Below are 13,395 nucleotides of genomic sequence, written 5' to 3'. Positions count from 1 at the left end.
CAATAAATATTATGCTAATAAGTAATAACTATAATTAATAATTATCTACAAGCTGTAAAAGGGAATAAAATAGTATATTGTTGAAATTAGGGGGTATGGTTTATTACGTGTATTTATAATTTTAATTACTTTTTCTACATTTAATTATATTTTAATTTCTATTAGATTAGTTGGTGGTGTGGGTGTTAGTTTTATCTGTGTATGTCAGACTATTAAGGAAAAACTGAAAGAAATATTAAATCTACAATCTACTTTATATAACAATATTTAATCAAGAACTGAATATTACTATTCATTTAATAACATAAGACCCAAAACATCTCCAAGTCCAGACAATACACATGCTGATTTTCTTAAATATGTTGGCAAACAAGCAAACTCACTACTTTTATCTTGTAATCTCAACTAAAATACAATATCTGTCTGGAGAAAATCTATCATAACATCAATTTTGAAAAGCAATTATTCAACTAATATCTTTTCGAGTTATCGACAGATACCACTTACCAGTATGATAGCCAAAATTATGGAAGAGATGATTTCATAGATTGAATTGGTTCCTGGAATCTAGTAACTAACTTTCATCTTATTGCGTTGACTTTAGAAAATTACATTCAACAAATGGACAGATTTTAAATTTTAGTCAAGATATTAAAGATATTTTAAACAGAAAACAAAACACCTTAGCAATTTTAATTTATTTTCAAGGATCATATAGCTCTGTAAATATAAATCACTTAAGAAATTGCAAACTTAGGGTGTCCATGATAAAGTGTTACATTGGGTCAGTGACTTGATTATTTGATTCATTGTCACAAATATGTAAATAGAGACAGATTCATCTGGGCTTCCCACATTGTTGTTTTCAGGAATACATTTTCCAATATTAATGTCGATGGTCTAACTAAAGAAATAGGTCTTATGATAATCTCATCATTTGCAGATAATATGGTTGTCTAGAACAAAAAATCACAGTCCACAAATATTAATAAACTGAGCCAAAATCCCAACAGACTTTTTGACTCTACTTGGAGAACTCAAACTTGCTCAATCAAGGGAAACTTTACTAATAAAACACAATCCCAAGTTATTTCAAACTGAATAGTATATAAGTTAACTTTAACAGATGATGTTAAGAAATGTGATACTTCTCCAGACATTTTAAAAATCATTAGAAACGATAAATGATCTGGTCAGTGAGTGACTACATACAGTATTTTTTATAGATGGATCCTGTTTACCAAGCCATAGATGTAGTGGTGTTGTAGTACAATACCAGTATATTCCCTTTTACAGGGAATTATATTCAAACACTTGTTTGCCCCATTTTAACCGTGACAATGCTTTTTAGTTTTTTAAACTTTCTGGTTATTGTATTGTGTTTGTGTTTAGTGAAAGATTTTAGATAAGGGTGCAAATAGCCATAGTAGCTGACGCTCCCTTTTTAAACGCCACTAACTAACTAACTAACTAAGTAACTAACTAACTTCAAACACTGACTAATTTTGATAGTGAAAATTTAGATACACTTTTAAGCTTACAAAATCTCCAGTATCAACTTCATAAATCTGAGAAGGCTGTCATACTATCAGACTCAAAATCAGATATTATTGCTGCAGTATTGGACGTAATAGCATGAAATCTCAATATTTTACAGTGTTTTAATATTTTAAGCAAAATGGTCTAATTACATCGACGACTGGTACTTCTGTGGATCCATGAACTTTATGGAGTGGGAGGTAATGAGGTAGTTGAAAGGTAGCAAAATTACTGTAAGGTTATCTATACCTGCATCTTACCACACTGTTAAAAGAATAACAAGATCAGAACATGACAATGTGGTAACAAAAATCGGAATGATTCTAAAGCAAATGAAAAAATTGCAATAGGCCATCCGGCATCCGCTCCACGATGGAGGAAAATCCTCAGAAGAAACCAACTAATCAGACCAAATGGGGGATCCAAACTACCCTCGAGTGCAGCTCTGAATTTGCAGGCCAACGAGTCTACCGACTAAGCTACATTGGTGGCTCCACTAAAAATATGACGTACATGGCACTCAGATTATTAAATTGACAAACCTAAACAATTATTCATCAGTTAAGCTATAAAATATAATACATAGCAAGCAAGTTAATTCAATTTAAAAGTATAAACAATTCAATCAGTTGAAATATACAGAAATTGATAATAAATATCATGCAAATTACTTCACATTACAAGCATAAACAATTCATCACTTGTGGTATACAGCCTACTATTTAATTTATAGCACATACAATTCATCAGTTAAGCTATAGGCCTACAGTCTACTATTGAATTTACAGCATATATAATTCATCAATTAAGCGAAACAAAAATATAGTACAATACATAGTAAAAATAATACACCTAATTTAATAACTGAACTTCTATGAAAATCTACAGTGGCAGTACTCATATTATCACAGGCCATGATTGTCTCAAATATTTACAAAGAACTGATATTTCAGAATCTCCCCATGCCATTTCTGAAATCTCAATGAAGATATGGATCATTGTCTTGACTGTTTAACTTTACACAGCTTTCAATCATCTGGTTAAATATTGGAGTGCAAGATAACAAATGACATCAACTGCTGAACACTTGGTATCAATCAACCAACAACTTCATTAGATTAAAGGGGGAAAAAAAAACTGAAAGAATTAATTGTATATAGACACAACACATAAGACAAGGCCGCTTCAGAACAGTAATTGGCAAGGCTCTGTTGTTTTAGGATTCTTATGTAGATTCAATTTCACCTGAAAGAAAAAAGTAGCATCTATAAGTATGCCTAATTATGAGAAATAAGAGAAACGGTTGCAATAGTAGTAGTAGTAGTAGTAGTAGTAGTAGTAGTAGTAATGATAATAATAATAATAATAATAATAATAATAATAATAATAATAATAATAATAATAACTGCAAAGTATGGAAATTAATATTGAAATATAATATCAAAAGGTGATTTCACACCATCAACTCTTATCATTTAGTACAACAAATCTATTATATTCAGTTGCAATCACCAGTAGCTGTTCTTTCCTCCATTTTGTTGTTGGCTGATTTTTCACAAGTCTGCTATGATATGCAGCACTATCCATGACAATAACGCATTGCCCTAATGTTCTCAGGTCAACAACTGTGTTTGCACCCACTTCTCAACTACAGGGCTATTCATAGCACTATGGTAGTCCTGACTTTTCTTTCAATTGCATGAAAAAATTAAATCAGCACCTGCAATAAAAATTATACCTGGGCATATAATTACGTCACATGAATTCACAGCATTTAAATAAAGAAAATAAAACATAACATGACATGAGATCCTCTTTGGTGAAAGGCTTTCCCACGTTTTTATTTAGTCACCAATTTTTATATTTTTGTACCCTGATTTAAAAAATTACTCTTGCCAAATTTATGTAAAATATAAATCAATATAACTTACCGAGTATAAATCCACATTTCGTTCCGGCATCTAATCTTCCACCCTCATTTGTTGGTCTATGAATAACACCATTCATGTCACTGGAAACTTCACCTGGTTTATTTCATGAATAAGTGGGTGATCCTACTTAAAAAAAACAGAGAGAGACAAGCAATTCACATTGACACTCTAAGAGACACAAAAATTTTAAAGACAGGAAAACCGTTCAAGAATTTTATAACTAACCTCTAGTTATAATATGAAACTATTAATTGCAAAACATATTGTTCCCACTTGAATTCATTACTAGTAGCCTATATTAATTGCAATTTCATATTCCACATAAGTGTTAACCTATTTGTTAGTAAAAAATTCAATCACTCAATGTCTCACAATACATTGAAATTTACCATTCATAAAAATCCAAGTCTCATCCAAGAATAATACGGGTTTAGGGTTCTCACGCTCCACATTTCTTATATATTCTCTTAAAAACGAATAACATCACTTTCTCGTACATGTGTATAAGGATCCCCTTTGCTCCATAGAAATTTCATCTCTTTCAAAATTTTTTTCACCGATGATAAGGATACTCGAAATAAATATGTTTCATAATCATCATTCATATGTTCCAGAACTTTTGCTGCTGTTAGTACTTCCCCTGTAACAGTAAATGAAAATTATGCCATATTTTTATACATATGACTAATATCAGAATTACATTGCATAAATCAACACAATAATTCCTGTAACTTCCCTACCTTTATGTAACTTGTCATAAATAAATCTCGCAATTGCATCTTTCGTAAAATCATCAGCATCAGTCACTGGATGTTTACGTAGTCTATGTTTTCCTGGTGTCACAAGTGGGGTCCCCTTCTGTGAATTTCTCACATTCGTGGCTGTAGTAAAACCAAGCTGTAATAACAAACAATAACATAACACTTCTAAAAATTGTTATATCATAAAATTCATGCATGATACCAACATTTGCAGCTATATGAATAGAAAATGATCAATATGTTAGGTTGGGTCTACGATAGGTTTAAGTAGGCTAATATTTAGGTAATTCTCCAGAAAAGCTACATCAAAGAAGGCATAATTTTATTTTGTTTAATTGATTTCTGTGATATTTACATAGTGATGAACACGTGGTTTTAGTGCACAGCCACAAATACTTTCAGCACAAAAATCCTTTGACACTTACCTGTATATTCTAATGCATTGTTGTAGTCCCTCCCTCAAACTTGTTACTAATTACCAATATAACATGCGAGAGGTCCATGACGAAGAGAAATGGTTAGTTTCCCAGTAGTGCGTCCTCGTCCTCTCGAGTGTTATATCTTAACAAGTACTTTGGGTGGGGTAGCTTTTCTGAAGAAACACCATATTTAACATTACTTAGACCAGTGATGAATAAATTATTCAGCCAGAGTCAACGTTCCTATGCTTTATAGAGTATGTTATATAGTTATTATATAAAACTGAATTATTTTTAAGCACCATAACAGGCCAACATTCATGTAATATTTGCTGCAATATCAAGTTAATAATTACAATATGACTTGTATTTTCTTCGGCCGATGTGGCATGTAAATTGTGATCTGAACGGTTAATTTAATACTAAAAGAGAAAACTGGAAATTTACTTTCGTGCTGTTTGATTATTTGTTCGTCTAATTTGTAAATGTATTTAAGCTATCACCTACTGCAGTATTACAGTATCTTAAATGTATTTAGTTTGGCAATATGAAAATCACTGACTTGATTAAACATCTAGGCCTAACTTAAAAATTTGTTTTGTTTGACCACAATCATGAAATTATTAGTGCAAACTCCTAAAACTGAATACCACTTTGAAATGTATGCTTAAGAATACTTACTCCTAATAATTTTCCTATTCTGGTTGTAATTGCTGTCTCCGTTAGCATAATTCCTTCTTCATTATCTTCTTTCTTCAACTCATTATACACGTGAACTACAGATTTCTGAAGCGTACTCTGAATGCCACACATTTTCTTCCTTGGAGGAGTCACTGCAACACTATTTCATTTTTTTGACATAGTAATAAAAATCTAAACACGAAAGAAATTCATTAAAATTTGAAATAATATTTCTATCCATTACCCACGTGCATTATCACGCCCAAGTATATTATATTTATTCGTACTTATCCGACTATTCTTGAATTATAACCACAACGCAACACATAAAATAACTATTATGTATTAATATTAATACTAATATTAATTAATTATTAATAAATTCGAATTTCACTATCTTCCAGTAACCGGCTGAGAAATCTAGTACAATTTTAATTTCATGGAACTCCAGTACCGGCAAATATTATCGATATTTGCCTCAGCTGCCAACATACCAGTTACAAAATCACTACCATTTATAGTATTTGTCAGTATCGAAATTCGAAACGAAGTTGGCAAAAGAAAATTCAACCTTCAAACTAGAAAATCACCATAATCCACTAGCATTTGTAGTAATGGGGGAAAAATGGTTAGGTTTCACCCTTAGGGTATCAAGTTACCTGGTCTTCCCTATAGTGTTGTATTAGAAGTAGAATGTGTTTCATATTTGAAGAGTCCACTGCAAGAATGATGGATGTCATTTGGAATACATTTTTCAGGAGAAGCCATTGAAAGTGTGAAATGCTTAGCGCTCAAAGCTTAACTGTGATTTTCCGATCGTTACTGGACAATGACTATCAGTGTTAATGCCATATAACTATGTACATTCTATATGTCTTAAGCTATGCATTGACAGTCTTGGTTCATTTTCGACAAGAAAGTGAAATCCATCATTCTTGCAGTGGACTCTTCATTTCCATTGTTTTAGAGGGACTAAGTAAAAACTATTCACACAGTGTCACAGGAAGTTATTCTTGGGAGGGGTTGAACATCGGCAGATTCCTTAAAAATGTTTGCATAGGTCTCGAAAAGGCAGTATTTCTTATAGATTCCTGTTCTGAACAGTTTTCTTTTAATTCCCAGGATGAAGAATTGTAATGTAGGGCAGTCCTGAAGAATGAATATTACATGGTTTTCAAGAGTGAAGATCTGGGGACAAAGGCAAACTGAGATCACAGCATGGGAAATGATTTTGTTGAATACCAACATGTGTGATAAGTTTATATAGTTGTCATTTTCTACTGTGAAATTATTTGAATTAGTGTACTGAAAAGTGGCATAATAAATTATAACAACATTTCTTTAAAAAGGATTTTATATTCTCATTTATTGTACACCTTGCAGACTTGTCCAGTTTATTTCATTCTGTGTGAAGATAATTAAATATATTATACAAAAGTAGTGGATATGCACTCCATCAAGTGATTCTTTGGCAAAATTCAAGAAACTTTCATATTTACATAAATTTCCAATCTTTAGTATTTTTCATAGAATAACAGACTGAAATACTGGATGAATTTGCAACACTGTAAAGACAGACATTCTGATTGTGTCTTCAATAACAAGGAATTTCTATTTCAGCTACTTGAGTGAGTGGCGAAATGAAATACTGAAATAATCTAAGTTTTTAGGCACAAAAACTGAGCATCAGATAGATGCTCAGTGAAAGCAAATCTAGACTAGCTACATTTATGATTGTATCACTTCTAAGGCATTTATGTTATTAGAAGTAGCACGAGGAATACAGTTGTATAAACATCCCCTACAACCCAGGAAATTTGCTTTTCTTCATCAGGCAAATTGGAATTGTGCACATTTTCATGAATATTCGTGATTGTTGCAGTGAAATAATTATTTGTCAACTTGAGCTGAATTAATATTTTCTTTTGGATTACATTAAAAAGTATATCTACATATGACATCAGTCAATGAAAATAATCTAGCCAAAATAAATTATTGTCATGTAATATTCTGTTAAAGCTTGATGCAAGAGATATAGTCTTCTTATCGTGAAATATTTCACAAATTTTCTAAAAACATTCAGTGAGATTGTCCTTACATTGATAAACTGTGGTTAGAACGTGGCTTTTGGAATTCTACCTGTTTTATACAGATTGAAGCATCCATTTTTAATACATCTGTCAGTATGTCTGTTCTTTTTGGTGACTAATGAAAAAAATGGACTCTACCTTCAATATCAGAGAAAAAACTTGTAACTTGTTTGGATGAAGAAATAGCTTATTTTAATATCAAGTTACCTAGGTGAACATAAGTATTGAATAAAATTGCATCAGGATATTTTTTCTTGATTTTACTTTGGATGACTCCACTTGATCAGCTCATCACTGGTGCACTATCATAACTCTGTCCAATCAGATTACTTGGTTCCTAGTATATACCCACATTTTCTAGCTCCGTCATTATATTACTAATTTCATCTGCACTTCTGTCTTCAAGCTTAAAGAAACCCCAAAATCGTTCATAATCGTTCCCTCAGTCTGATATCAAAAAATTAATCCGATCTGAATAACGCAAGATACATCAATGGTTTCATCAACTTGAATTGATAAGTAATTTGTTTGCTCAATCTATTTATTGATATGAGTTCGGGTCACCTCAAGAATGGCACTTGGAATGTCCTTCTGAATTGTTTTAGATATGCTTTCAAAAATATTCTTACAATTATGTTCAAAGAAGCCACAAATTCCACTAATCGGCGAAAAATTCCCGGATTATCATCATCATCATCATCATTGACTCGACAACCCATTGAGGGTCCTAGCATTCCTCAATATTTTATTCCAGCCATCTCTACTTCTGGCCTTGACTGTCCACATTCGTGCACCAATAAAGTTGGCATCTTCATATACATTATCCTCCCATCTGCTCCTTGGTCTTCCTTTGGATCTGCTTCCTCCAGGATTGGCTGTAAAGGCTCTTTTAGCGGGTCTAGTATCGTCCATTCTTACCAGGTGTCCAGCCCACTGCAATCGACCAATTTTAATAACTGTTATAATATCTGGCTCCTTAAACAGATCGTATATTTCTTTATTATATCTAATTCTCCATTCATTATTTATTTTGATGGGTCCATAAATTGCTCTCAGAATTTTCCTCTCGAAGATACTAAGTCTTCTGGTGTCCTGTTTGTTCATAGTCCAAGTTTCGGAGGCATACGTCAACACCGGCCTAATGAGCGTCTTATATATTCTTATTTTAGTTGAGATGGTTAAGAATTTCGATTTAATATATTTCAGTAATCCAAAGTAACATTTATTTGTTATAGATATTCTTCTCTTAATTTCAAAACTGGTGTCATTATTGATCTCGGAGCCAAGATATATAAAATTTTTTACATATTCAAATTTGTAATTTTCAATTGTAAGATAAGTTGGTGCTTTATTAATAATGTTTCCTTTGCGGCTGGAGATCATGTATTTAGTCTTGCTCTCATTAACTCTCAATCCCATTATCTTTGTTGCCTTTTCCAGGGAGATAAATGCCTCTTCTAGTGCTTTCTGTGACCTAGCAATAATCCTGGATTTTCACTATCTTTATATTCGTCATGGCCCTTCAAAGCTAGTTCAAGGGTTCCACAACATTTTATACACAATTTTATTCTAGACTAAATATGCATATTTTTATCCACTTGTTCATGTTCTTTTCTTAATTTGCAAACTATAAGCATTGTACAGTTGTTTCATTGCATCTAATTGACCTAACATGGCTAATCAATATGAATATCAATCAGTTGCCGTTCAGTACATATAAAATCTTTATTACCTCATGGTCACTCCTGTGGATTAACGGCTAGCACATTCAGGCCGCGAAACCAGGTGGCCCGGGTTCGATTCCCGGTCGGGGCAAGTTACCTGGTTGAGGTTTTTTCCGGGGTTTTCCCTCAACCCAATATGAGCAAATGCTGGGTAACTTTCGGTGCTGGACCCCGGACTCATTTCACCGGCATTATCACCATCTCATTCAGATGCTAAATAACCTAAGATGTTGATAAAGCATCGTAAAATAACGTACTATTCATTTTTTTATTACCTCATTGTCTGTGTTGACTATCATCTTGCAAAATCATGTTTTCTCTGCTTAACCTGCCTCAATATTACCAGTAGTGAACACATATTTGCATTCGGCATTTTAAGTAAACATCTCATAAATTATCGTGTTATTCAAGACATGTTTGCTCAGTTTTGAAATCTTTATGAGCATAAAATTGATAAAGTGTGTATTGCCTGCTAGTAATGTTTAATTTTTGCAAGGAAAATATATCGAAACTCATTTTTGTCCTTGTTTCGTGATTGAATTCCTTCATTTTTTTTAACTTATCTACAGTTCCTAGAGATAACACCGTTGACATGTTTGTTGAGATTTAGATAATAACAATAATTTCTGGAAGGGAAATAAATTTTAAATTCATTTTTTATCCATGTTTCGTGACAGAATTCCTCAATTTTTTTTAACTTATCTACAGTTCCTAGAGATAATACTGTTGACATGTTGAATCAGATTTAGATAATAATTTTGTGATAAACAAAACCGTTCTTCTATCACAAGATAGTTACGTATTGTGTTTTCATAGGCTACCATGTCACATGTCATATTGCGCAAAGATCAGTATTATAGGAGGGACCATTCAGCAACCTGTAAACTTCTGTTGATGACAAAACAGGTACTCATAAGCATTAAGATATAATTTCTTGTACTTAAAACATGATTTATGAATGTGTTGGCTGATTTAGTTTTGGACTTTTTTATGCAGTGCATTTACGTTGTTAGAATTCTTGTTGTAAGTTTATATGTTTTGTAAATTACATATGTATAGCTGTCAAAAGAAAAAGTGGCCGCTCTCCTGAAACAGTTCCCTTTGGGTATCTTCGCTACAATTCGGAGACAGGCGATGTTACATGTTGTTGGACCACGTTGCCTGATATCTACAGTTATAATTAAAGTATTCTGTGTGTTATCGATAGCATAATGGTAGCGTTCAGGCCTCTTATTCATGAGGTCCTGCGTTCGACTACAACCACGTGCTTTTTATGTTCTTTTTTGTTCTGTTTTTGAGAGAGAGAAACTATACATAATGGCTCCTTTCTCTTTTACGATTATTTTAGTAATTAACATCAGGTTCATTAATATATTATGCCATGACTTTATCATTATGATATTGTGGCTACAAATGGAAAGAAAAAAGATTTTATTCTCAATAAAAATATCTTTCGTGGCATAAACAAAACAAATTTACTGGCGTCGGCCTTAAAACATTCAAACAATTAAGCGTTCAAAAAACAAAACAAAAAGCCACAATTCAATATTTAGTCTTTCTTCCTCTTATCTCGATCATCTTGCAGTCGAGTGGGCATGGAATTGACTAGTCTTTGCAAATAGCGACTGTTTTTAGACACGATATTCCAGGCATTCTGAACATACATACATAAGTGTTCTGTCCATGGGCAGGTCTTTCATTGCAAACCCAGCAATCTCCAATCTTTCCTATTTTCTGCCTTCCTCTTAGTCTCCGCATATGATCCACATATCCTAATGTCGACTATTATTCTTTTCAACCAGAGACCCAACCAATTCCTTTTTCTCTTTCTAATCAGTTTCAGCATCATTCTTTCTTCACTCACTTTTTCAAACACAATTTTATTTCTTATTCTATCTGTCCACTTCACACGCACCGTTCTTCTCCACATCCACATTTCAAATGCTTCAATTCGTTTCTCTTCATTTCGTCGTAATGTCCATGTTCCTTCCCCATACAATGCCACACTCCACACAAAGCACTTCACTAGTCTCTTCCTTAGTTCTTTTTCCAGAGGTCCGCAGAAGATCCTTCTTCTTCTATTAAAAGCTTCCTTTGTTCATGTTTGCAGTTTTTCTTGGTAAGGATAGGCCTAAATGCGGTAACATCCCGTTGCTTTCCACACACCACTATCTCTTTCGCATCTTATTAAATTCCAGGGGGCCCAAGCATGGAGATGAGGAGAGTGGATTTGACTAATTGGGCCCTCCGGACTTCACCGAAAGTCGCGGCAAGGGTTAAATATTAATTCTATCAGGATGTTTGACCCTATCAGAGATCGGGAAATCTCAATTAGCCTTTGCCCCCCGCATCCTGGACTAGCTTCTACGAATCATCAGAAAATCTTAGAGTGTGATTGGGCCAATTTTTCCGAAAATGTTTCCACACTTTTGCCCTCATAGCTCAGCGGACGAACGTCGGAATTTAGATGTCAACGTCTCAGGTTCAATTCCTCGTTACTCCTTTTCATTTTATTGTGGTTCAAGATAGTATAATGTAATAATACAAAAAGAAAAACTAATAGCAGTATTATGCAACTGGATTTTTCCAAACCTAATATTAAATTTATGTTGTTTATATCGCTAAAGAACGATTACAATATAAATAACTTGAATATTATTTATACAGTATCACTAAAGAACGATAACAGAATATAAATGATAAATATCGGTTTGTTTAATTGATATAAGATATTATATAATACGTATTTAATTGTCTAAATAAAATAACCTATTTTACAAAGAAAGATGTTTATTTGTGTTATAATAATTACTTACATAAAATACAGATTATTTATATTGCGAAAGAACAATAACAATATAAATAACTTGAATATTATTTTATAATGCTAATGAAGGAAAACAATATAAATGATAACTTGAATATTATTTATATCGCTAAAGAACGATAACAATATAAAAAACGTGAATATTATTCATATCGGAATTTCACAGATTTATTACAGATGCATTTAAGAAATTGTAGAAGAATAGTAATTAGTAACAGTGTCCTATTTATTCTTCTTGGAGCCAAATTTGTAACTTTTAAAAGTGTGGTTACTATGTTGAAGTGTATGTGTTGCAACAGATGCTTGATTTGTTATGTGTGTGAGTCAGTTATGGGATGCTTGATGTCGTAATTATAGTTTGATTGTATCTGTGTGACTATTGTGTATTAATTTATGATGTATGGTACGTAAAGCTGCATATTTGTGTTATAGAAGTGTTACGTATGTGTGTTTTTAATGTTTTTGTATGTTTCAAATTGATAACTGATATTTGTTTTGCAATCACAATGCCTAATTTACGGATTGTTTATGTTTTGTTTACATCGCGTAAGCTAATTTAATTTTCTTTTCCATTTCTCTTTATGCTCATCTTTTTTGTGTATAAAACTATAGCCCTAACATACATATGTAAAATAGGGCTAACCCCCATTGGAGATACTGTAGCTACAATAGTAATAATTATTATTCATATCGTTATAAAACGATAACAGAATACAAATGATGACTTGAATTTTATTCATATCTCTAAAGAACGATAACAAAATATAAATAACGTGATATCCATCAAGAACGATAACTGGATATAAATGATAATTTGAATATCATTTACATCGCTAAAGAACGATTAAAAAATAAAATGAAAACTTGAAGGCCCGAACCCAGAACCTTTGAATCATTAAGCAAGCACTCTACCGCTGGTCTGCAAGGAGCAGATATGGAATATTTTCATAGTTCCGGAACTGCTTGTACAAGCACATGCATCGTGTAACATCGCCGCGACCCGAAGTGGACTTTGAAAATATTCGCTGTTCACGAGTGCGGCATCACCGCTGGCTGCTGCGTTCTGGCACTTCATTGTTGACTGTTGTTCAGTACACACTGGATGCGCGTCTTTATGACGCTAGTCTGCATCGGGCCATATGGACAGCGAAATCGACGTAGAATAATGCGTCATTATGACGCTACGTGTGGACACAGGGATGCAGCGTTGAAGGTCTTTTTGTAGTTGGTTGAGCTATAATTTATTTTCCATCAAACACAACTTCAGTTACAAAACCGATGGCTCAGGGCGCAATTTAAACTCTGAATTGATGCAGGACATGAAGGAAATCCTACAACGTTCCCTTCAAAAAAGTCGCGGCAATGGACTTTAAAAGAAATGTGGGGGCCAAGAAAGTAGGCCGCAGAGAGAAGGAGAGAGAGA

The 13,395-nt window shown here is 33.0% G+C and overlaps 2 protein-coding genes and 1 long non-coding RNA gene across 5 annotated transcripts in view; 2 read left to right on the top strand and 1 right to left on the bottom strand.

Moving 5' to 3' along the window:
• The window catches only part of LOC138707754 (zinc finger protein 277), a 44,251-nt gene extending 37,569 nt beyond the window's left edge, over window positions 1-6,682 (top strand). For all 3 annotated transcript variants that reach the window (XR_011334352.1, XM_069837620.1, XM_069837619.1), the window contains one exon: window positions 6,454-6,682. Coding sequence is in view for 2 of the 3 variants with exons in the window: in XM_069837620.1 (XP_069693721.1) it covers window positions 6,454-6,484 (31 nt within the window). In the remaining variant the exon portion in view is untranslated. The remainder of the gene's footprint in view (window positions 1-6,453) is intronic.
• On the bottom strand, window positions 3,489-5,737 carry LOC138707756 (uncharacterized). Its single transcript, XR_011334353.1, has 4 exons — window positions 5,332-5,737; window positions 4,211-4,351; window positions 3,860-4,110; window positions 3,489-3,593 (listed from the first exon to the last, which is right to left on the bottom strand). It is a non-coding gene; the product is annotated as an uncharacterized lncRNA (long non-coding RNA).
• Window positions 6,683-9,948: 3,266 nt separating the features above from the next.
• Window positions 9,949-13,395, top strand: part of LOC138707751 (uncharacterized) — a 93,597-nt gene continuing 90,150 nt past the window's right edge. The window contains exon 1 of the mRNA XM_069837617.1: window positions 9,949-10,051. The gene's annotated coding sequence lies outside the window, so the exon portion shown is untranslated. The remainder of the gene's footprint in view (window positions 10,052-13,395) is intronic.

This window comes from Periplaneta americana, chromosome 10 (genome assembly GCF_040183065.1).
Source record: "Periplaneta americana isolate PAMFEO1 chromosome 10, P.americana_PAMFEO1_priV1, whole genome shotgun sequence".
NCBI lineage: Eukaryota > Metazoa > Arthropoda > Insecta > Blattodea > Blattidae > Periplaneta > Periplaneta americana.
The sequence above is the reverse complement of the archived record's forward strand: the minus strand, read 5'-3'. Positions and strand labels throughout refer to the sequence as shown.